The sequence below is a fragment of the Fonsecaea multimorphosa genome, assembly GCF_000836435.1.
Source record: "Fonsecaea multimorphosa CBS 102226 unplaced genomic scaffold supercont1.7, whole genome shotgun sequence".
Classification (NCBI taxonomy): Eukaryota; Fungi; Ascomycota; class Eurotiomycetes; order Chaetothyriales; family Herpotrichiellaceae; genus Fonsecaea; species Fonsecaea multimorphosa.
Window position 1 is genome coordinate 92 of NW_015971641.1, and position 22418 is coordinate 22509.

Below are 22418 nucleotides of genomic sequence, written 5' to 3' on the forward strand. Positions count from 1 at the left end.
TTACGACGAGACTATATCGAGTAGTAGATACGAAGTACTTACCGCTATATTAGAGCCCTAGCCTAGATCTAGCTAAGCGAACCCTATCTAGAGCTAGCTATACTATTTGGGGTTGAACCCTAATCCTCTTTACCCTTTTGGGCGTTGAAGTACGGCCACGTCGCGCCTACTCTAACCTCCTCTAACAACTTTAGTTCTCCACCACGCGGCGTACTAGATATATATACTATATACCGTTCGATCCGCCTTAGAAGGGCGAGTACGCCGATATCATTTTTACCCCGATTATCACGGGGGCGCGGCTAGTAAGTCAAAAGAATATAGCGACGGAATCCTACGACACCTTAGCGCCGGCGCGCGGCCGGATTGGCTAGCCTCGCGCAGCCTCGCGAGGAATCCTACGACGTTCCCGGGTCCTCTTGGATAGGCCGAGAAGAAGGTATAGAGATAGAATAGAGCTAGCGATTAAGATAGTTATTATAGTAATCGAGACTAAAGTATAGAAGTCTCTTGAATAGAGATCGCTAGAAAAGACCGCGCTAGTTAACGATAGATAGAGATATAAACTCTAGACGAGAAAATAAGTAATTATTTATTCTATCGAGATAGAAAACTTATATATCTAGAATATAGGTTTTAAGATCGCGAATAGACCTATTTATAGACTATTTTAGTAGATTTAGTTCGAATAATATCTATATAGTAAATCGCTTAGTTAGGAATTATATAAGGATCTCTTAAATATATCTTATTAATTTATTAATATAAATAATTATTTATATAATATAATAGATAATAATATTATTATAAATAATCTTAAGAAATATTTATATAAAGAGAGTAGAAGAAGTAGAATATAAAGATAGATAAAAAAGATAAAAAAGATAAAAGAATTATATGAACTTTAATAGAGTAACGACGTTAAGATCTAGATAGAATAGTATTCGTATATATAAATATTTAGTAGATTTATTTATATCTAGTATATATTTATAAATAAAATAAATAATTATTCGTCTTATAAAAGTATAATAATATATAAAGATATCCTATAAGCTATATTAATAGAAGGAACTTATGTAAAAGCGAATAGATTCTATTTTAGATTAGTAATAGCTAGCTAGATATATATTATACTTTATAATTAGAAATTATTATACTCTTAGTGAACTAGCTATTTCTAGCGAGGAATTATTATACTCTTAGCGACTTAGCCGTTTCCGGTAGAGAATTATTATACTTAGCTAACCTTCCTATAATTCTACGAAAAGACCTTACTTTTAACGCTTAATATCTTACGCTAGAGAGATTCTAGAGAGATAAGCTATATATTATTATATTCGTCTTTAGAAGCTCTATCAAATAGTATAAATATTATAGGGATTATCCTAGTATTAGTGTCTAATCATAGGCCGAGAAGAAGGTATAGACTAATAAGAAGCTCTATTAAATAGTATAAATATTATAGGGATTATCCTAGTATTAGTATCTAACTATAGGTCAAGAAGAAGGTATAGATTAGATACTATATATAGTCTAGTTACTAGTGAAAGGGTAATTAAAATAGTTACTTCCTAATTAGGATACTACTATACCTATTTGGAATACCCTTCCATAGTAGAAGGGTATTTCATACGAGGTTACGATATATAGGGGAGTATATTATCCGGAATATACTATAGGAGAGTATACCGATCTAGATATATATAATATTAACTATAATCCCTAAAATCTCGATACTCTATTAAACTTATAGTATAATAACTATATCTTAAAAGACTATAAACTTAACGATATTAGAGAGTACTTACGAAGATAAAGTTAATAATATAATTATTATTCCGAAATTCGACCGGAAATACTAAATATTCTACGGTACTATTTTTAAATATTCTATTATTAAGATAGGTCTCTAAGTCCCTACCTAATTAGACCTTTTAAATATTTCACGGTGTAATATTTACGGTATTACTAATAGGCGCTCTACCTAGGACTCATCTTAACACTAAGCCAACTTTGCCTCAGTCCACCCCGTCCCGACAGCTTGATGCGTCGCCAGAGCATCCTCGCCCGTCGCCCGACTGAACAGCATACGTTCCACTCCTCCACCTCGGCGCTCCTGAGGGTACCATGGCTTAGCGAATTTTGCCGGCGGAGCTGCTGCTCGAACGAACACCGGCTCATCGTCTTCCGCCTCGTAGTCCCTGCGGCGGTTCTGGCGGTAATCGACGGTACTACTATCATCATCTCGCCGCGGCGGTTCCACACGCAGAGTCTGATACCGCCGGTCCCGGCGACGGTAGGTGAGGTCCTCCAACGCCTCAATCACGGCGAGCTGGTCCTCATTCGTGGTCCCGGACCGCCACACCCGGAACTTCTCCTCAATGTACCGTCCGGACTCGGCCTCTCGCGCCAGCGCGAGTTCGAGTTGCTGTTCGTCGGGTTTGGTGGCCGCCTGCACCGAGGAGAGGTCTAGGGACTCGTTCGAGGGGTCGGGGAAGCCAGCAAACTCGACTGTGACCGACAAGCCCGATTGCTCCCCCTCCTCTTCTTCCTTCTCATTCTCCTCCCTCCTCCTCCTCTCGGCGCTGCCGGTGGAACCAGTGACTCCAAAGTCGATTTTGTCGCGCTGTCGGAGCTCGCGAGGCTCCGAGGTTTGTCCGGCCGGCGACAGGCGCTGGCCGTTGACGAATGTCCCATTTTGGGATCCCACATCTCTGATGAAGACTTTACCCATCTTCGTGGCCGATAGTTCCGCATGGCGCTGGGATATTGTCATCGCTTCAAAGATTCCGTTCGTCTCTGACGATTGTGCATTCGTTTCCCGCCCGAGCGGGAAGATATCGGGGGAGAGGGGGACGTTGATCTGCGTGGTGCGGTACAGATGTCCCCGTTCCCACAACAGCAGCACAGCCTTGTACTGCACCTGCGGAACCTCTTCTATCAGCTGCGGGAATAGCTTGTTGACAATGTCCTCGAGAATCTGCATTTTGTGTTCGCTCTCCTTCAAAAACGTCGTGATGTCGTCTTGTGCCTTGAGCGCGACGTTGCCCAGAAGTCCAACCGGCTTATTTCGCACGAGATAGTCGCTTCGAATTTCGTTTGGCAGAGGCGCCGGAATGCTCCTCACCATGCCGAGCGAGCCCCAGCCGCTCCAGCGGAGAACGCATAGCTCGGCACTGACGCGGAAGTCCTCGTCGCTCTCGACGATCATGAGCAGCGACAAGGACGGCGGGAGGCCACTCTTGCTGTTGGGCTCCTCGTACATCTTCCATTGGGCTCTGCTCTCGGACACCATGAAGCCGTGGATCAGCCTGTTACCCGCGAACGAGGTCTTTTGCCCAAAAGATAAATTTCCACTCAGACTGAGGGATCCTGGAGCCGCGGGCGATGTACCTGTTGTGAGGCCCAGGCTCTGTCCTCTCGTAACCTCCTGGTCGGCAATCTTGACCAGACTTGCCTCGGGATTGATGCCCATTACCCTAGGTGACCTTTTGGACACTGTTCCTCCACTCACTTCAATAGAGACCCGAGCTGAACGGATGCGCTTGGCTACGCTGAATGGCCGCGCGAGGTCGAGCTTGAACTCCAGTTTTTGTGCGGGCTGCGCGTGGAAAGTCGTTGATTCGACTTGGGTGAGTTTAATGTCGAAGTAGCAGTCTTGACTGGAGTGTCGGGCTAGTACATAGGGCAGATTAGGGGATCCTTGTGACGAGACATCATGGGCTGGAGCTGCTGTGATTGACATTGCCACTGCTGGTACGGCGCGTGGAGCGATCAGGCTTTGTTAGTGTGGGCGCGTTTGCTCTTGCCCTTGTAGTAGGAGAGATAGTTAGCAGAACGCATACGCGTGCTATAGGCTTGTCAGGTGCTGCAAATGACAGTCGATATCGTGAGATATATCGTCCGCAATGTTGATTGAACCCGAATTCGCGTCGATCGAATTGAACTCAGCTCGAGGGGGGTTGTACGGAGGGATTGGCGCTCATCAGCCTCATACCTGCAGCTTTAGTGGCTTGGCCACATACGACGTTCATATTCTGATTCGGAGCACTAAATTCCGCTGTGCGCGAACAGACCAACCTGTTATGGATCAGCGTGAAGAATACGCGCGTACGTGTCAAATCGGCATTCGCTAGAAGTCGTTCTACTGTAAATACTACCTGTAATTTCTGTATGCCTAAAGTTGGACCACCCTATAATGAGCCAACCGTGTAATGAACCACCTCGCAGTCGTATAGTTACTACACCATTCTCTCAGTTGCTGGGTACCGTTTTGTTTTTCGGAAAAAAGATGATTTATAGCCACGGTGACAGCCTACTGCTCCAAGTGATTTATGTCACCAATGTGAATGCCCGTTCGACCCGGTAATCTTGAGGTTCGAGACAAAGGTCTGCATGGCATAGCGATTTTCGCATATGGAAACTGATGATTATGGCCGAACCTCTATTCATGCACATTTAACCTTCCACATGGAGGATTCGATACTGACTAAAGCATATGGAATATCTTCAAGTACTGACATAGATTTACATCAAGGAGGAATGTAAATCCAAAACAGCCCATAAATTAATACTTTCATCATTGACCGCTGCTACTCTTCCGCCAATCACAGCCCCTCAAATGCGGTGAGATAAATACCTCGGTAACTTTTGAGCCTGGTCCTCTTCGGCCTTTATCGCGATCATGCCATCCTTCCCTACTAGCACGCCATTCTCACTCGAAGAAACGATTCTTTGGCCGTGGAAGACCAAGATGCTCCCGAAGCGTTGTTCCCTCGTAATCTTTTCGGAAGATCCCACGTCGCTGCAACTCAGGCACCAACCGTTGAGTCACATCGTCTAGGCCTTCGGGCAAGAACGGCAATGCGATCGTGAACCCATCGCACGCCTCTTCGTTCAACCACAGCTGCATGCTATCTGCAATGCTCTCAGGTGTCCCCACGAATGCAAGCCCGGAATACCCTCCTTGCCGCTGTGCAAGCTGTCTGACTGTTAAGCCTTCCTCTGCAGCCACTTTCAAAACCCCCGCACGACTTGTCTTGCTGGCGTTGGTCTCAGGAATGTCAGCGGGGAGTGGCTTGTCCGGATCAAATTTGGATGCATCTGTCCCGAGCGCGATTGACAATGAAGCTATGCCGCTGTCGTAGTGAACTGAGCTGTCGAGTTTAAGTCGTTTCTCTTGCGCATCTTTGACACTGTTGCCTACAACGATGAAAGCAGCTGGCAGGATCTTAATATGATTGCGATCGCGGTCAGCAACAACCGCGCGTCCTTTGATGTCGGCGTACAATGCTTTTGCGGATTCGATGTCTTTCGGAGAACAGAACACTGCTTCGGCTGTTTCTCCGGCAAGCTGCTTTCCAGGCTCGGATTGACCGGCTTGCACAATAACAGGCCAGCCTTGAACGGGTCGTGCGATATTGAGTGGGCCTCTGACCTTCAGTTCGTCTCCTGCATGGTTCAAGACGTGAATCTTGTCTGGATCAACATATGTGCCTGACTCAACGTCGCGAACGAATGCATCATCTGCAAAGCTGTCCCACAGACCTGTGACAACATCGTAGAATTCTCGTGCACGCTTGTAACGATCTGAGTGATCCATATGCTCGTCTCGACCGAAATTCTTGGCTGACTCTGGATTTCCAGTAGTGACAATATTCCATGCTGCACGGCCGTTACTAATATGGTCAAGGGATGCGAAGCGGCGTGCAATGTGATATGGCTCGTCGTAGGTTGTTGATGCTGTTGCTGCCAGGCCGATTTTGTCCGTGACCTGCGAGAGAGCGGAGAGGAGAGTAAACGGCTCGAAAGAGGTGACCGTGTGGCTTCGCTTGAGTGCTTCAATTGGCATATTCAGCACGGCAAGATGATCGGCCATGAAGAATGCGTCGAATTTGGCACCTTCCAGTTTCTTGATAAAGGATTTGAGGTGCGAAAGGTTGAAGTTGGCGTCCGGATATGCGCCAGGATATCTCCATGCGCCAGTATGAAGGGAGACAGGGCGCATGAATGCTGTGAGATGGAGTTGGCGAGGTGCATCATTGCTTCGGACGGCAAGGCTTTCGCGGTCACCCATTATCTCGATAATTTTCAGTTTTGTTGTAAATACGTTATGGTTGGAGCCGTGTTGGGGGGAACATGACTTGAGATTATAGAGTGCCGTACGTATATTCAAATCATTGAGGCGCTGACAAATGCGGATACGGTCGCAATCACGACATTGTAAACCTATGGGGCCTTGGTGGGACAAAGTTATCTGAACATCTCAACTGGACTGTGATTACTGCGTATTTGCAAAATGTCAGTCTTCGCTATCGCACCGTAAGATACAGGATCGAAAATCAACTCGTTGGAGGCTTAAGTAGCGCTACCGGTGGGGAATCAATATTCAATCTACTAGAGTGCATCCACTTTACGGGATGTTGTCTATCTTTATCTATTACCTGGTACACACAATATATTCTTTCAGAGTTTATTCTTGTTCAATACTCTGTGCATTGGGGTTTTCCCGGACTTCAACTGGGATGCCTTCTTGGGGTAATCGGCGTTTGATGTAAAAGCGATCATTCTACCTCGGCACATACACGCCGTACCTCCTCCTTAGTTTTACGATATGTTTCCAGCCTGTGTGTGCCAGTCCAAATAACTTCTCTTTTCAATTGCGGGGAATACGTTTTCTTGTTCGTCCCATAGTTATAGTTCACCATTACCCATCTCTGTGGCACCACGCTACGCATTCATTGCTATTTGTTCTATTCTACTGAGTATAGTAGACAGCCTCTTGAGGTTGATGCTTAAATACCACTGTATAGAATCAAGATGGCTCCAATTCACCCACCACCGACAAATTTTGCCAAACTCTCCTTTCCCGCCTCAAGGGTGGTCCTTGTCACGATGTCGAGACCCGAAAAGTTGAATTGCATTTCTGCGGCGGATGTTGTCGAATTGAGCAATGTCTTCCGCTGGTTCGACGATGAACCCTCTCTTTCGGTGGCTGTCCTTACTGGAGCTGGGAATAAGGCATTTTCGACCGGCGCTGATTTGAAGGCATGGCATGAAAACGCGACTTCCGCGGGTGGAAAGCCGGGTGCGGGTCCTGGCGACGTACCTGGAGCTATTCCTCTGTCCAATCGTGTTGGGAAAAAGCCAGTGATCGCTGCCGTCAACGGTATGGCCCTGGGAGGGGGGTGCGAAACCATCATGAACTGCGATCTAGTAGTTGCAGCCGATACTGCTGTATTTGGCTTGGTGGAGGTGAAGCGAGGTGTTGCACCATACGCTGGAGTTCTTCCTCGCCTGATAAGGACTCTAGGCCTACAGAGAGCAAGCGAAATGGCTTTGACGGGGAATTACTTCTCTGCCCAGAAAGCAATGGAGTGGGGCTTTGTTAACAAGGTGGTTCCGCAACAAGATGTCATCAAGGAAGCAGTGAGGTACGCGAAAGTCATCGCCGAAAATAGTCCTGATTCGATTATCTGTACAAGAGCGGGGTTAAGGCAGGGGTGGGAAACTGCAAGTGTCGTGGAAGCAACTGCTATAACTGGAAGAAACGAATGGGCCGAGCTGCAAAAAGGAGAGAATATCCTCGAAGGCTTGAAGGCGTTCAAAGAGAAAAGGCCACCTGTGTGGTTACCCTCAAAGTTGTAGGTTTCTCACAGCCACGATGTCGAATGTTGATATGCTAGCAAATCGCAAGGCTGCTGCCGAGCAAATAGCACGTTCATGGTGTGAGTGGAAGTTTTGTGGAAGTTTTTCGACGATAATTAGACTAATGGTAGTTCACGAAGTTCTCTGTGATAGCATTATGAAGGACAACCTCCCTCGTATCTACCAGCAGCAGCCTGTCCAGACCACTTTGCTCGATCGACCCACTTGGATTGACTTTCTTTCAACTTTCCGTCCGCCCAAGCTTGCATAGCGACGCCTTGCAACGCGCGACCGAAAGAGAATGTCAAGGCCCAGGGCGCAGCATTTGGATTTGACTGTTTCTTTTTATTGATGGCGTTGAGGAACGAGATCGAGTCAGAGTCGCTGAGGCCCCCAGAAAGGAAGACAATGGTTGGCACAAGCGGTGGCACTGTTTTGCTCAGCACATGTACAGTGGCCTCTGCGACCTGTTCAGGAGTTGCATTTTGTCCAGACTTATCTCCTGGGACAACCATTGAAGCCTTCAGGACCAGCCCAGCGAAATCGACTTTGTGCAATGACAGCCGCTCAAATATTGCAGAATAGGCAGCGATATGAGCCTCCACCGAGCGCTCCAGCGGCTGATCGTGTGTCATCAACACCTCAGGTTCGACAATTGGGACCAGGCCAGCTTGTTGCGAGATGGCAGCATATCTTGCCAGCACCTCGGCGTTGTCCATTATAGCAAGAGGTGACGGCGTAGAAGGGGAGACGATGTAGGTACAGCGCCATTTACTGAAGCGAGCACCTCTCTCATAGTATTGCTTGCATCTATCGAGCAAACCGTCCAATCCCTGGGTTGTTGTTTCCTCTGGTGATGTCCGCGGCAATGCCACAGTGCCCTTGTCGACTTTTATTCCCGGGATGATGCCACGCTCCTTGATGATGCTTACGAAAGATTTTCCCTTGTATTTGGAATCCAGTTGGGCGTCGTGTTTCATAAGGGTCTCTTCAAATGTGATTATACCGGAAATGTAGTTCTCAAACGAGCCATCGGCCGTGAACATGGCATCTCGCCACTCACGGCGATTATCTTCGGTGTTCTCCTTGCCTACTTTTTCCAGCCGCTTCTTGATACTGCCTGTGGACTCGTCTGCGGCCAAAAGACCTTTGCCTTCAGCGCCTATAGCCAGGGCGGTCTTGTGAAGTTCTTCTCCATGCTCAAGTGGCGACGGAGGCTGAAAATGCTGAGGTAGGAGAGGCGCGGATCCGTGACCAGACATCTTCGTTTCGTCTCAGATAGATGTAACCATTGGAAGGATATGAAACGAAGGTGGACAGGGGGAGAAAGCGAGGTTTGAATACCTAGATACCTTCCATTAGCCCGGCTCTCCATTACGTGTGACGAAAATCTTTGTGGTCATGGTGACGTCCATAGCCCATATGGTGTCCAAAAAATCATCCCCATCTTCCCCGCAAATTCAGACAAATGAGGCTCTTATGGTGACTGAGCCCATAGCTTTACGTCAGTAGTGCGGAGTCTTACTCTCGATCTGGTTGGGCTTTGGCGCACTGACTGAAGTGGACCTATTGTACTCGGTACCACGTCTTCAGATTAGACAGGTGGAACGCTTATACCAGATATAGCATGCGCAAGTTGTACCAGTGAGCTATTTACGAAGGTTATGTTTTGCGGGTGAAGATGCAACCAGCATTATCCATTGTTAGCTCTAAAATACCGTTCTCCCCACGCTCAAAGGCCTGCAGCTTTCTTCAAATGCTCATCGGTCGCGTATTTGGCAATCAGCTCCTGCTTCACCGCCTCGACCTCCGACCCTTTAGCTGCGATCAAAGCTTCGAGTCTCGCCTTTGCATTTCCAACGTATAGGGTGTTGGTGAGATCTCCAAGGACCGAATAGAATGTTGCACCACTGTCGCTCTCAGGCGAGCTGAACTGTTTGTAAACGCCATCTTCTGCTGTGCCGCGCATAATGAGAATCATTCTTTCGAATCCAATGGTGCCGGGGGTCATTACGCAGTGGACGCGTGACGGTTCGTTGACCAAGAATTTGTGTAGTGTGTTTGGAGGAACCGATACCGGCTTGCCCACCTCGAGCTCGAGTGGTTTGAAATTGGCCTCGTCCAGATCTTCCGCAGTCCAAACAGTCATTGAACCACTGACAAGGGTGAATTCTTCCGTGAAGTCGGTATGATAATGCGACGGAGCTGCGGCACCAGTAGCTAGGTCGGAATCAATAACGGTACGTTTGCCCCCATTTGTCAACGCCGATTCGACAACAGTAGGAAATTTATCAGCTTTCATTCTGTGCAGGCGGCTTGCTGTCTTGGACGAAAGCCACTGGATATATCTTTTAAAGATCTGGGTATAAATATTGGAGACGGAGAGTGTTCTAGTTCGAGGCAACGGAGGAAGCCAGTCATTTATAGGCGCAACCGGAAGGCCTCGCAAGCTATACATTACCATGTTGCACCATATCGACAGACCTTAGTCACGCGTTATTCTCGTTCATTCATGTTGTGCCAGTGGAATATGTGACAACCTATGAGGCCTAGTATAGGTCTTCCTCGTGTATTGCAAACTAAAATCTGACCGATCACGTTGAAGTAGGCGCGCAATGAAGCCGAGACAAGTTGATTCGTCTACCACCTTGGGGGAGACGAATCATAATCAATGTGACCCGAACAATCGCGGGAATTCACCGTCCAATCAACCGGTGTAGTGCATGTAGCAAGCATGGCTAGCTCTAGCTGGGAGTCGACGACAACTCATGCCAGATGCCGAACCGAACTCATGGGTTAGGGCGCACCGGTCTCTTGGAAAGTACACAGGTCGAGAGTCAGGGAAGGTGGAAAGTGAGGCCATTGTGGTTCGTTCGCTTACTCATTCGGGGTCCGAAGGTCGTAAAGTAGGGTGCGCGCAAGAGAGGTGTACAGCACTGCGAGAGAAGATGCTGTGTTAACATGATGAGATATATCGACGTTGGCGCAAGCGGGGGTAGGTGGAACTGAGCAAAATATAGCCTATCGGCCGAGTTTCTCTTGTTTCAACCCGGCTGACTTCCACCTCCGCGGGTACACCTTCTTGAACTCGAACTGGACTGATCACTGGCTGATCTCATAATCCCACGGCGGAAACCAAAATTTTCTCAGTACCACCGGGCGACGCACCTAGTTTCTACCAGTATTATACATCCTTTCGCACTCATCGATCCTCGAGTCCTACTGTGTAAAATGATTCTGATAGCCTGAATGGGAGCCGAATCCCTCAAAAAGCAGAGCTTGATTATGCGTCGCCTATAGTCCTGGCTCATTCTGCTTTGTTCCAGTCGTAAGCTCGGCTCAGGCCCCTTTTCACGTCAAGATTACTGCAATCTGCTAGCTTCCCCAACCGTGTTCAAAGGAATGGCTTACCGGCTACAACGCTGTTGTGTGAGCGTGACAGACACCGACCTTGGACAAGCAATGTCACATCCATAGCTCGTTCAGCCGACACTACCTTGAAATTTTGAGAGAATTCCATTGGCTGCAGGCTTGCACATGTGTATGAGATACGTGAGATATAACGAGATGCGGAATACGTCCAGTGGTAGGTTTTTTTCCGGCCACCACACCTACCGTGTAAGCAGTGAATAGCTGTGAAGACGGTAAGTGCTACGGACGATTTCAAAAGAGGTCTACCTGTTGTACCTTGTTTTGGTCCAGTCTTTGCCCGCCTGGACAACGCGTCACGGTTCGGCAGATGTTTGATCCGTATCCAGTTGTCGTACCTCGTATAGCGATTGCTAACACCAGGCTCGTTGCTAAGTTTCTCTGAGCTCTCCGGTGCGGGACGAGAAACATCAATGGACACCATTACGCATCCATATTTTGCGATATTCTCTGACTTGTATCATCAAGTGCAGGGATGTCACGGTTGATCTGGTCCTCCCTACGCATTCAATTGATGAAGATCTAATTAAAAGGTGCAGTGAGACGTACAAGCTATTGAGCTGCATCGGTCATAGGCTTGCGGGCGCCTAGGAGATTTCCAAGCGTCTTCACATCTCGGGAGATTGAAAGTGCCTATGCAGCAGCAAAGTCCAACTACGGATTTGCTCGACGCTGGTACTGGTTATCTACCTAGGGTACACTTTGTTTACCACATGACGCTCTGGGGCAGCACGATGGTGTCATCTATGCTCTTGGGGGCGCGAGAGTCCCGGCACCCGTAGTCACGTCGGAACTTTCTCGAGCGGGACATGCCAGGACTGACAGATTGTCCACCAATGTTCACAACTCGAAGATGTGTTTGTTAGTCGGAAGATTGTGTTCACTTCAAAAATCGGCCAAGGATTGTCAGCCCAGACCAGCAACTCCTGATCTTCCCAGACACTTTTCCACTCGTCGAGTCAGGTACCTTGGTACATAAGCAGGTACGTGTTTGGGGCTTTTGGAAGGTTTCACTCAGGGTCCCCGTCCGTTCGGGTCGACAGGCGCCGAACAAGTAATTACCTAGGTACCTGGTGTTTCGATTTGGTTAGTGTCTTGGCTGATTTTCGCATTCATCAAGACTGCGTCTTACAACATCTCCCTGCTCTAAAGGTTCGATGTGTCGATGGATGAATGCGAGTGGACCTCGTATTGACGACCAGAGTCGCCCTTCATTCCACACCGGCGAAATGGAATTGCAGCAGTGACGGTTCGCCTTTTCCACCAAAGGTCATTCCATATATTTGCTGCCTAGAAAACGGACTTGTGCGCCACCCGGTGCCGCCCTTGTGTACTCGGTCACCATGGGCTCAAAATCGAACAACGCATTGTCAAGGCTTGCCAAATTATGGCCGAGATCATTCATCGAAGAGCCCCTTGTCGTCCTAGACATTGAACCGAAGAGTTCGGCGGTACCATGGAGTACATTGTCTCTCTTCATAGTCTCAGTGGTTGGGTCCGTGACCCAACTTCTCGTGGCAATCAATGCACCGTGGTCAACTGTCAGTACGGCGCTTTGGGCTGCTGCGGGGCTCCATATTGCAGTATGGCGCCCCAGGACCGGCTCGATATTTCTCTTCGTCGATTTTGTGGCCGTCTTTGCTATGGGTGTGGGCTCCACTGCCACTCTCTTTTACGAAAATCTGGGTACCAGGGGCGCGGTGCTTACATTTTGCGGTACGGGACTCGCTGCCATTGCTACGATTGTCGTTGTCAATATGCCGCTGCGTGACCCAGCCTTGAGTTGCGCCGAGATCAGTCGTCCTTTCACCACACCTTCTCATGCATTGCGATCCCCTGAAGACAACCTTACGCTTCTGCAGTGGATGACAGTGTCCTGGCTATCACCTCTGATCAAGGTCGGGAACAGGCGACAACTTCATGACGACGATGTCTGGGCTCTCGCCTATGAGTTTCAGCACCGACATCTGCATGACGCTTTCCGGGAGCTTAAGGGCAATGTTGTCAAACGATTGCTGAAAGCAAATTGGATCGATCTGGTACTTCTCACGATCCTCGCAATCGTCGAACTGGCTGCCAATTACTCCGCCCCCATGATTCTCCAAAAGCTTCTTCAGGCCATGGAAACGGTAGCCGTCGAAAAACGATTAGTGATCATGTACGCAATACTCATACTTGTGTTGAGGGCCGTGGCCGCTCAGAGTGCAGTCTTTAGTCTGTGGTTTGGAAGGCGTTGCTATGAACGGTCTCGTGGCGAGATGATCACCATGTTATACGAAAAAACGTTGAATCGGAAAATTCTTGGCGGTTTGCCTCAGCAAGCAGAGACTCAAGTGGGGTCCGCCATGAAAGTCTCCCCTGACCCTTCCGACATTGGAGAGGCTGGTCCATTGCTTGAGACAGCAGGGGTCATCAGTGGGCAAGTCGACCGACCAAAGAGCTTCGCTAGTCGCGCCCGAGAGGTAATTCAAAAGGGTAGATCTTTCATGTTTTCCAGAAAACGCGCAAGCAGTGAGAGAAAAACACCGGCGTCGATAGGGAAGATCCTCAACTTGATGCGGAATGATGTGTACGAAGTCGCGCAGCGTTTCTGGGAGTTTCAAACTCTGATCAACAAGCCGCTCGGTCTCGTGCTCTCCATCTTTCTCATTTGGCAACTGCTTGGGTGGTCATGCTTCGTCGGTGTGGCAGTGGTTGTTATTGCACAGGTCTTCAACTATGTCCTCGCCCGCATCCTCATGAGCTGGGAACAGGAACGGCGCAAAGTCACCGACATTAAACTACAAAAAATCAGTCAATATGTCGAGGCCATAAGGCATCTGCGATGGTACGGGTGGCACCTCACCTGGCTTGACGGCGTCATGACCGCCCGCCAGAAAGAGCTTAACTTGAGAATTGTCACCTTTTTGTTGAACTCCGCCATCAAATTTCTGAACTCGTTCGCCAGCGGCATGCTCCCGGTTGCCACATTTTATGCATACACAATTGCGGCAGGACAAGAGTTGCGTGTTGACATTGCTTTCCCGGCATTACAGCTCTTTTCACTTCTGCAGAGCAATATTCGAGAGCTACCAACGTTGATCACGGTCTTGCTCAATGCTTCGGTGGCAGTCGGACGGATCTCAGAGTTCATTGCTGAACCCGATAAGATTGACGAAGCGGACGATCGAGGGTATACGGGTGACCGATTAGAGCTGCACAATGCCTCCTTTTCATGGCCTGGGCTTTCGGGGATAGTGCTCCATGATCTCAATCTCTCATTCTCTCAGGGATTGACTGTTGTTTTCGGTCCGGTGGCAGCAGGTAAAACTGCTTTGCTACAGGCTCTTCTCGGTGAGCTCGATCTGCGTCAGGGGAAACTGATGAAGCCGCAATCCCCAGTCGGTTACTGTGCACAGACGCCCTGGCTGCAAAGCATGAGCATCCGGGAAAATATTCTTTTTAATTCGCAATATGACGATGCCCGATACAAGAAGACCTTAGAAGCATGTGCCCTTCTTCCTGACCTTGCAAATTTCAGATACGGTGATCTTTCCAATATTGGCGAGAACGGCATTGGTTTATCTGGCGGCCAAAAAGCCAGAGTTGCTCTTGCGAGAGCAGTGTACAGTCGAGCACAAATTCTATTGCTTGATGATCCTCTGAGCGCCCTGGATCAACAAACGGCCGAATGGATTGTCAAAAAATGCTTATGCGGCAGTTTGATGGAAGGTCGTATCATCGTTCTTGTAACCCACCGGACCGATCTTTGCCAAAATGTGGCATCACAACTAATCGAGATCAACGACAGAACAGCTTTGTTGTATCGAAATGATGAGGAGCTGTCAAAAGTCATGTCGGCAAAAGCACCAGAGGCAGGACCGCTGGAGGTCGAGAGCAATGTCAAAACCATCGATGAATCTGCCGCGATACCAGAAAAATTCATAGAAGACGAACGCCGAGCTCATGGCGGAGTGCAGCTTCAAGTTTATTGGGAATACATCAAAGCTGGGACACTGAGATGGTGGTTCATGGTGTTTGTGACGGCCGTCATCTGTCGGGTCACTTATGTGAGTGAAAGCTGGTTTCTCAAAGAATGGGGAGAAGCATACAACAAAGCGAGCCTGCGGTTTCTGGCGCTGGGGGCGTTTGACTTCGAGGTGCATCTCTTCAAAAGTCCAATCTCAGGTCTGTTCGACCGGTTCCCTGATCCAGCTGTCAATGTCCAGCCTTGGCTTCTCGGCTTTCTTATCATCGTGGCCTGTGAGACCCTAGGACTCATGCTTTCCCAAATGTCCATGTTGGTCGTCACATACTCTGCTGCGCGTCGAATGTTCAAGGTCGTCATGGATCGCATAAGCAACGCCAGCTTTCAATTTTATGACGTGACGCCGGTTGGGAGATTGATGAATCGATTGACTTCTGATATGGGGACTGTCGATGGCAATATCGCCGACCTGTTTCTCATCGTTATATGGTATGCTGTTGCTTGGATCACCTCCATGGTCGTCATTGCCAGCATTACACCAATCTTTCTGGCATTTGCGATTTCGCTCACGCTGGCTTTTGTGTTGATCTTCCTGCAATTTCTACCAACCTCACAAAGCTTGAGGCGGCTTGAGATGGTCTCTCTGACCCCCTTAATGTCCAATTTCGGCGCATTGCTGAATGGATTGATGACCGTCAGGGCGTTCTGCGCACAACCACAATTTCAGGAAAGAAACATTCAGGTCACAGACGCATTTCAGAAGATGGACCATTTTTATTGGAGTCTGCAGGCCTGGCTGATGTACCGATTCGACATGCTATCAGCAGTGTCCACATTTCTTTTGACCATGCTCGCAATTTTCTCCGACCTCTCAGCCGGCTTGACTGCGTTTGTCTTGATTTCAGCAAACAAGTTTGTCCAGTCCACCCACGCCATTTGCAAATCGTACGGCCAACTCCAACTGAACTTCGTATCTGTTGAACGAGTGGTTGAACTGGTCCATATCGAACAGGAACCGCCGAGTTCCATTCAGCCACCGGCTGCATGGCCCACGTATGGAAGCGACATTGTCTTTGAGGATGTCACCATTCGATATCAGCCTCATCTAGACCCGGCACTGACAAATGTTTCGCTTCGCTTCCAAGGGGGATCAACTAGTGCCATCACGGGTAGAACAGGGTCCGGCAAGTCAACTCTGGCAATGGCGTTGCTAGCAACCATTACCCCCGAGTCTGGTCGCATCTTGATTGATGGCATCGACATCGCCAAAGTTGATAAACAGGCATTGAGAAGCAGAATAACCTTCCTGGCTCAAGAACCTATCCTCTTCCCTGGATCCTTGCGTCACAATCTTGACCCAATGGAGGAGCACTCGGATTTCGCATGTCAATCCGTCTTATCAAGAGTTTGCGGGAAGTATGGGTGGACGCTTGAGACACAAATCGACGCTGGAGGAAGAAATTTGAGTCAGGGACAGCGACAGTTGGTGGGTCTTGCTCGAGCAATACTGCGAAGGAGCGCAATTGTCATCATGGACGAAGCCACAGCGAGCATCGACTTGGACACATCTGCTGAAATACAGCGCGTGTTAAGAGAGGAGTTGCAGGAAAGTACAATCATCACCATCGCTCATCGGGCAAAAGCTGTGGAAAATGCCGAATTCTGCGTTGTGCTTTCAGCTGGTCGTGTTTTCTACCAGGGCCCACCTGACGGGGCCGGATTCTGAATCAAGGATTGTAGGCGTCGAGCTAGAAGGTTCCAAGGCTCTTTGGATGCGCAAATAGAGATATACAAAATAGATTGAAAAAGCAATTGCTTAGCAGTTGTCGCGCAAACAGGCGTGATACCGATTGGGAACGCTCTAATGCTCGACAGGAAGATGGCAAGGATGTAACACGTTGGACTCATCCATATCTTTTGCACAAATCATCGATATGCCACTTCTGAAATTGTTCTTCAGCTCCATCTCGATTTCGGTGGGTGTCAGACCTGCGGCCTGGACGGCCTGCTCGGTGTGCGCGTGTGCACCATTCAAGGAAGATTGGCATATTGGCAAAAGGAAGCGCAGGTTTCGATGAAATTTGGTTGAGGACTGCACGTCATGTCTCGAGGAGTCGTCACAAAGCGACGGTCGCTTGTAAATGTGCAGCTCCCGGACGCGGCGTCCTCGTAATATCGATGCTGCCAGAGGGCGCGGAGGGGAATGAGACTGCGACACGGAGGTGAGGTGACTTGCTGCTCTCAGTCGGAACCCTGGTTACTACCCATACTGATCATGGGCAGGGACCGAAACCGAGACACTCGATTGTTTGACGAAACAATGATCGATGTGGTTCCTGTACATGGGGCAGGTTAGCTTCTCCTTCTCGCGGCTGGATCATGATCATTCCTCTGAAGTTCAGAGGCGCTTCTACAAAGAGTAGGCTGCTAAAGATGGGGAGGAATGAGTTTTGAAGGACGCATTCAAAATGGAATGGCTGTTGCGACACATCCGGCTGAGCACACACGGTTGCAGGCTTGGAAACATCCAGAACTTTGGTGTTGTTGTTCACCTGAGCGCCTTCCGAGCACGCGTTTCGAATTTAGCCAATCGGATTCTCGCCCAGGAAAGCACAACCATCATGAAAATGACGTTTCGAATTTCTTCACCTCCCATTCAACTTCCAGGCTCCTTGAGAAAGCGGTGTCTGAGCATCTTACAGTTATATCAAGTCCGCAAATACTGCAACTTGATTGATACAACATTCAATAATCTTGATTCCATGGGGCCAATCTGCCTTCAAGTATCGATCGAATAGCCGTTCGCTTCCTTCCATATTGTGGCATCAAACTCTGCCTTTTCTGCCAGCATGTCGGACACACCCAACTCCAGCGACGACAACCGTGCAGCACGAGTTGTTGCGGGACATCTCCCTTCGGGGTATACCGCTGACTTCGATGGCGTGCATGCCGACGATGATGATGCAGCAAGAGGACCCGGAGAGCCTGAGCCGGAATCGTCTCTCAAACTGCAAGGCGGCGACATACACCGCGATTTGTACAAAATCCAAAATCGGAACAGATTGCAGAGAGCTGCTACCTTTTCCCATCCAAATGACAACCCCACAATGGAGAACGAGACATCAGTTTCCGAGCAACTTGTCCCAGGTGGCTTCCGGCGGGAGTTCGTCCGCAAGAAGTACGGTCGTTTCAACCCCGCAGTCATTCCCGTCACCAGGAATTTCGTCGAATTTCTCTCTCTCTACGGAGCCTTCGCTGGTGAGGATTTGGAAGATTCGGAGGATGAATCAGCGCTCGAAGATGAAGAAGAGCCTTCAGAGACAAGACCTTTGCTCCGGCGACGGACTACCGTGGCTAACAAGGGAGATGCCGGTACGACGAAGACCTTCTTCACCTTGCTCAAGGCATTTATCGGTACTGGAATCATGTTCTTGCCCAAGGCCTTCAACAATGGCGGCATCCTGTTCTCCTCGATGACACTGTTGACAGTTTCACTTGTCACGACCTGGGCATTCCATCTCTTACTGCAATGTCGGCAAATCCACAAAAAGAGCGGCTATGGTGAGCTTGGTGACGTGATTGGCGGGCCCAGAATGAGAGCTATCATCCTCGGATCAGTCACAATCTCGCAACTCGGGTTCGTCTGTGCCGGGACAGTCTTCGTCGCGCAAAATCTGTATTCATTCGAAGTCGCAGTCTCCAAAGGTCTGGCTCCCGTATCGACCAATGTCTTGATCGCTCTCCAGCTCATCGCTTTGATCCCACTTGCATTCATCCGCAATATCTCGAAGCTTGGTCCCGCGGCATTGGTGGCCGATGTCTTCATACTGCTCGGTCTAGCTTACATTTACTACTACGACATTTCCAGCCTAGCCGATCTCGGACTCAACCCAACCGTGCAATTGTTCAACCCTCAGCATTACACTCTTACGATCGGGTCAGCCATATTCACTTTTGAGGGCATCGGTCTCATCCTCCCAATTCAGTCGTCCATGCGCGAACCCGAAAAGTTCGAGCCACTTCTCTGGGTCATAATGCTCATCATCACTGTCATCTTCACCTCTATAGGAGCACTTTGCTATGCGACGTTTGGCTCAGACACCAAGATTGAAGTCATCTCCAACTTACCACAGGGGAGCAGACTTGTCAACGCAGTCCAACTTCTGTACGCATTGGCCGTTATGGCCGGCACACCAGTCCAGCTATTTCCAGCCCTTCGAATTCTTGAGGGCAAGATATTTGGCCATCGTTCTGGCAAACGGAACGCATCCATCAAATGGAAGAAGAATGGGTTCAGGACGGTCCTCATTGTTCTGTGTGCCTTGGTGGCAATGTTGGCATCGAGCAACCTTGACATCGCCGTGAGTTTAATTGGCAGTCTGGCTTGCGTACCACTTGTGTACATATATCCGCCACTCTTGCACTACAAAGGAGTGGCAAAGTCAAAATGGGCCAAGGCTGGAGATGTTGTGTTGATGACAGTGGGCGTTGTTTGTATGATTTACACAGCTATCATCACTATCGTGACCAGCTTCATGCGGTAACTGGGCATCATGGTACTGGAAGTTGGGACCATTTTCCGATGCGACAGCAAATTGGCCAAGCTCCTGCGGCTCGCAAAATTGATTAGTTCTTTTCATACCCGGGCTTCTCTGCTATCCCGAAGCAGCGAGAGGCCACTCCAAAAACAGTCGACGGCAGCGATCCACCTGTTTAGGATAGCTAGTCTGAAAAGACCATTTTCACATCGTTGACGTACTTTGCTGGGCAACAAGTACCCAAACTCCTAATTTCGTTATGCTTTGGATGTCAGGCGAGCTTGACTGATTGCTAGACCAAAGACACGACCGATTCCATTTGAGATTAGATCCTAGGCTTGAAAGTCTTCCACTCTTTGACAGGCGTGGACTTCTACAAGGCTTTCGCTTCATTATTGCTCTACACCTCGCTCAGGAGAGCCAAGCTATCCCTACTGCAGGTGAGTTATTGACCAAGGGAAATGGCAATGTGCGGCTCTCCTAGAAAAATTCGGGTTGGCCAAGAGCGGCGTAGGGAAACCTTCAACGATTTCACTCAAGGTGTTGTTGTCGATCAGAGCCTGGAGTTCGCCCAAACGAATCCGTTACCAAGATCGACCTGCAATTTGAACGTGGGGATCCCATCCTTCTGAACATGGAGTGAACACCGTTGAAGCGTCTCTGCCAGAGTGCGGGACGCTCATCAGATCCTATTCCGCATTTCTGGGGCCAGAATGACACCAGGGTCCCCCAACAGTCGTATTTGAATACGGAGACTAGAAGAGAAGGATGTTTCACTTGTATATTCTCTCCGTGAAAGTTTGTAGACCGAATCCCGGCATTGCCAAGAGTTAAGGGTATTTGTCTATATCCAAAGAAAGGCCAGGTCGGTCGCAGGGGGAGGTTGAGGAACGCCTTACAAAGGGAAGTGTTATTTTCCACGATATTATTGGTCGAGATTCTGATCGCACTACCGAGTAGATAGCATGCCAAGAGTATCTGCTCCTTTAATCTCAGGCATCCTTCAAACGTTCCTTCGAGGCTGAGATTTCCACCCTCAGCAATGACTACCTACCTGCTGACCTCCGACATAATTGTCAGAGCCTCTTCGCCTCAGAACAGATACTTTCCCTTCCGCCAGTTCGCCCTTCTTTGGCGAGTATCAGATCGATAGTGAGATCAGCTGCCCATGACTTCAGAAAAAGACTGTGATTTGCTGTCACATCTCTCGACTTGTGAGCAGGACAACAACGGCTTTGGGAAATTGCAAAACTGCGGGGGCAGGTTGCCTTGAGCACTGAGCAGAGGCTCCAACCTTACAAACGCTTCAGCTAATCACCAAATCCAGCCATGATTAACGCGACGATCCCAGCACATTGCGGAGGTTGAGCACCAGAATTCACCGACACCCAGGATAATTAGTCGGTCCACCGAGACCCGGGCTTGGCCAAAAGTTTATGCCCTTAGCCTCAGACGATGGCCAGCGAACCTCATGCAAGTCCGAAAGCTGTTCCCAGGCGTGGCTTGGACAAGGCTACGGGACAAGGCACGCTGTTGCCTCATTTGCATGAGTAAGAAGAGATTGAGCCAATCTTCCTTTTCCAGGCGTACCAGAGGCAATGTCTTGTCGATTTGGTGGGAGATACAAAAGCCTTCGCTTGTCTCTGGCCCAGAAGTCTCAGTCCTCAAGCTTCAAGTCACTCCCTTCAACACTGCATATCCGCTGCTGGTCACTCGTTTCAGTTCGGTAAAGTCATTCTTTTTGAATCATTATTCTACCTTGCTTGCTTCCTCAACTTCGCGTCGCGTCGAGCATCACACAGTCTCAATCAGAATGAAGTTCTCAAGTATTGTTGCGCCCCTCCTCCTGGCTTCGACCGTCGCCGCTGTTCCCGGCTGGAGAGATTGGCATGACGCGGGTTCGAAATGCCCTCAGAGCACTTGCCTGACTCAAGCCGATGCCGACGACATTGTCGCCAAATTCATCAGCATTCTTGATCATCCAGATGTCGCTGCTTCGAATGCCACTGCTCAAGCGTTGTTGGGCGACAACTTTTTTGAAAAGTCCGACTCTATCAATATGCTGGCTGGTCACCCGGTATGACTCTTCAGGACTGAGTGGCATCTATTACTAACTGGACGTAGATCGGCGCTGTCACATTCTCTGGCAAAACTCAGTACATTCAAGGGGTTCTCCTCGCTCCATCCATCACGAACATCACGACGCATAAGACCATGGTCGCTGGCTGCACAAACGTTCTATGGTACTGGAACATGGCAGGCATTGGAAGCAAGCAGATACCAGTCAATGGATTCAACCTCTTTGAGATCACTGCCGAGAAACAAATCGCTGACATGTATGTCGAATTCAACAACATCGGCTGGGGCATCGACACTGGTTTCACAGTCTACAGCCGCAATGGCACCAAACTTCCTTTGGCATAGAGCAATGTATGAGGCGGGGACGTGCTAGGTCTTGGGCCAAATTCTCTTCTTGATGAAGATCACGGGAACATTTTCATCATGGTATCAACGCTTTTCTAAGGTTCTTCTGAGTTTTATTGACATTTTACCTATGGGCCCGCTAGGTCTTGTCCCGGATTCACTCCAACTGAGGTTGTGTCGCATTAGAAGTCTATTTCTTCGCAATCATATTCTTTTCCAGTCAGCAGAATCCTTAAATCTGCCTTTGCACTTGTGCGCCCACACCTGCCACTGGAACCTTTCACGACGGCGCACTCCAGATGAGCAACATGCTCTCAAGGGAAGCTAAGTGAAGATACCGGCGTCAAGGTGTGACTCCAGAATTTGTGTGTGTGGCCCATAGACTAAGAAAAGATTGCAACCTGCGTCGC

General features: G+C 48.9%; 8 protein-coding genes across 8 annotated transcripts; 4 read left to right on the forward strand and 4 right to left on the reverse strand.

Moving 5' to 3' along the window:
* Window positions 1-2005: 2005 nt before the first annotated feature.
* On the reverse strand, window positions 2006-3748 carry Z520_04216 (uncharacterized protein; the record flags this gene model as incomplete). Its single annotated transcript, XM_016774726.1, has 1 exon — window positions 2006-3748. One exon carries the CDS (start codon window positions 3746-3748, stop codon window positions 2006-2008), a length of 1743 nt encoding a protein of 580 aa, XP_016633706.1.
* A 969-nt stretch (window positions 3749-4717) lies between these two features.
* Window positions 4718-6079, reverse strand: Z520_04217 (uncharacterized protein; the record flags this gene model as incomplete). Its single annotated transcript, XM_016774727.1, has 1 exon — window positions 4718-6079. One exon carries the CDS (start codon window positions 6077-6079, stop codon window positions 4718-4720), a length of 1362 nt encoding a protein of 453 aa, XP_016633707.1.
* Window positions 6080-6897: 818 nt separating this feature from the next.
* On the forward strand, window positions 6898-7650 carry Z520_04218 (uncharacterized protein; the record flags this gene model as incomplete). The annotated part of the gene is made up of 1 exon (XM_016774728.1): window positions 6898-7650. The coding sequence occupies one exon, from the start codon at window positions 6898-6900 to the stop codon at window positions 7648-7650; it is 753 nt and encodes a 250-aa protein (XP_016633708.1).
* Window positions 7651-7805: 155 nt separating this feature from the next.
* Window positions 7806-8912, reverse strand: Z520_04219 (uncharacterized protein; the record flags this gene model as incomplete). The annotated part of the gene is made up of 1 exon (XM_016774729.1): window positions 7806-8912. The coding sequence occupies one exon, from the start codon at window positions 8910-8912 to the stop codon at window positions 7806-7808; it is 1107 nt and encodes a 368-aa protein (XP_016633709.1).
* A 470-nt stretch (window positions 8913-9382) lies between these two features.
* On the reverse strand, window positions 9383-9952 carry Z520_04220 (uncharacterized protein; the record flags this gene model as incomplete). Its single annotated transcript, XM_016774730.1, has 1 exon — window positions 9383-9952. One exon carries the CDS (start codon window positions 9950-9952, stop codon window positions 9383-9385), a length of 570 nt encoding a protein of 189 aa, XP_016633710.1.
* Window positions 9953-12422: 2470 nt separating this feature from the next.
* Window positions 12423-16772, forward strand: Z520_04221 (uncharacterized protein; the record flags this gene model as incomplete). Its single annotated transcript, XM_016774731.1, has 1 exon — window positions 12423-16772. The coding sequence occupies one exon, from the start codon at window positions 12423-12425 to the stop codon at window positions 16770-16772; it is 4350 nt and encodes a 1449-aa protein (XP_016633711.1).
* A 1123-nt stretch (window positions 16773-17895) lies between these two features.
* Window positions 17896-19590, forward strand: Z520_04222 (uncharacterized protein; the record flags this gene model as incomplete). Its single annotated transcript, XM_016774732.1, has 1 exon — window positions 17896-19590. The coding sequence occupies one exon, from the start codon at window positions 17896-17898 to the stop codon at window positions 19588-19590; it is 1695 nt and encodes a 564-aa protein (XP_016633712.1).
* A 1807-nt stretch (window positions 19591-21397) lies between these two features.
* Window positions 21398-22008, forward strand: Z520_04223 (uncharacterized protein; the record flags this gene model as incomplete). The annotated part of the gene is made up of 2 exons (XM_016774733.1): window positions 21398-21661; window positions 21709-22008. The coding sequence occupies 2 exons, from the start codon at window positions 21398-21400 to the stop codon at window positions 22006-22008; spliced, it is 564 nt and encodes a 187-aa protein (XP_016633713.1).
* Window positions 22009-22418: the final 410 nt, after the last annotated feature.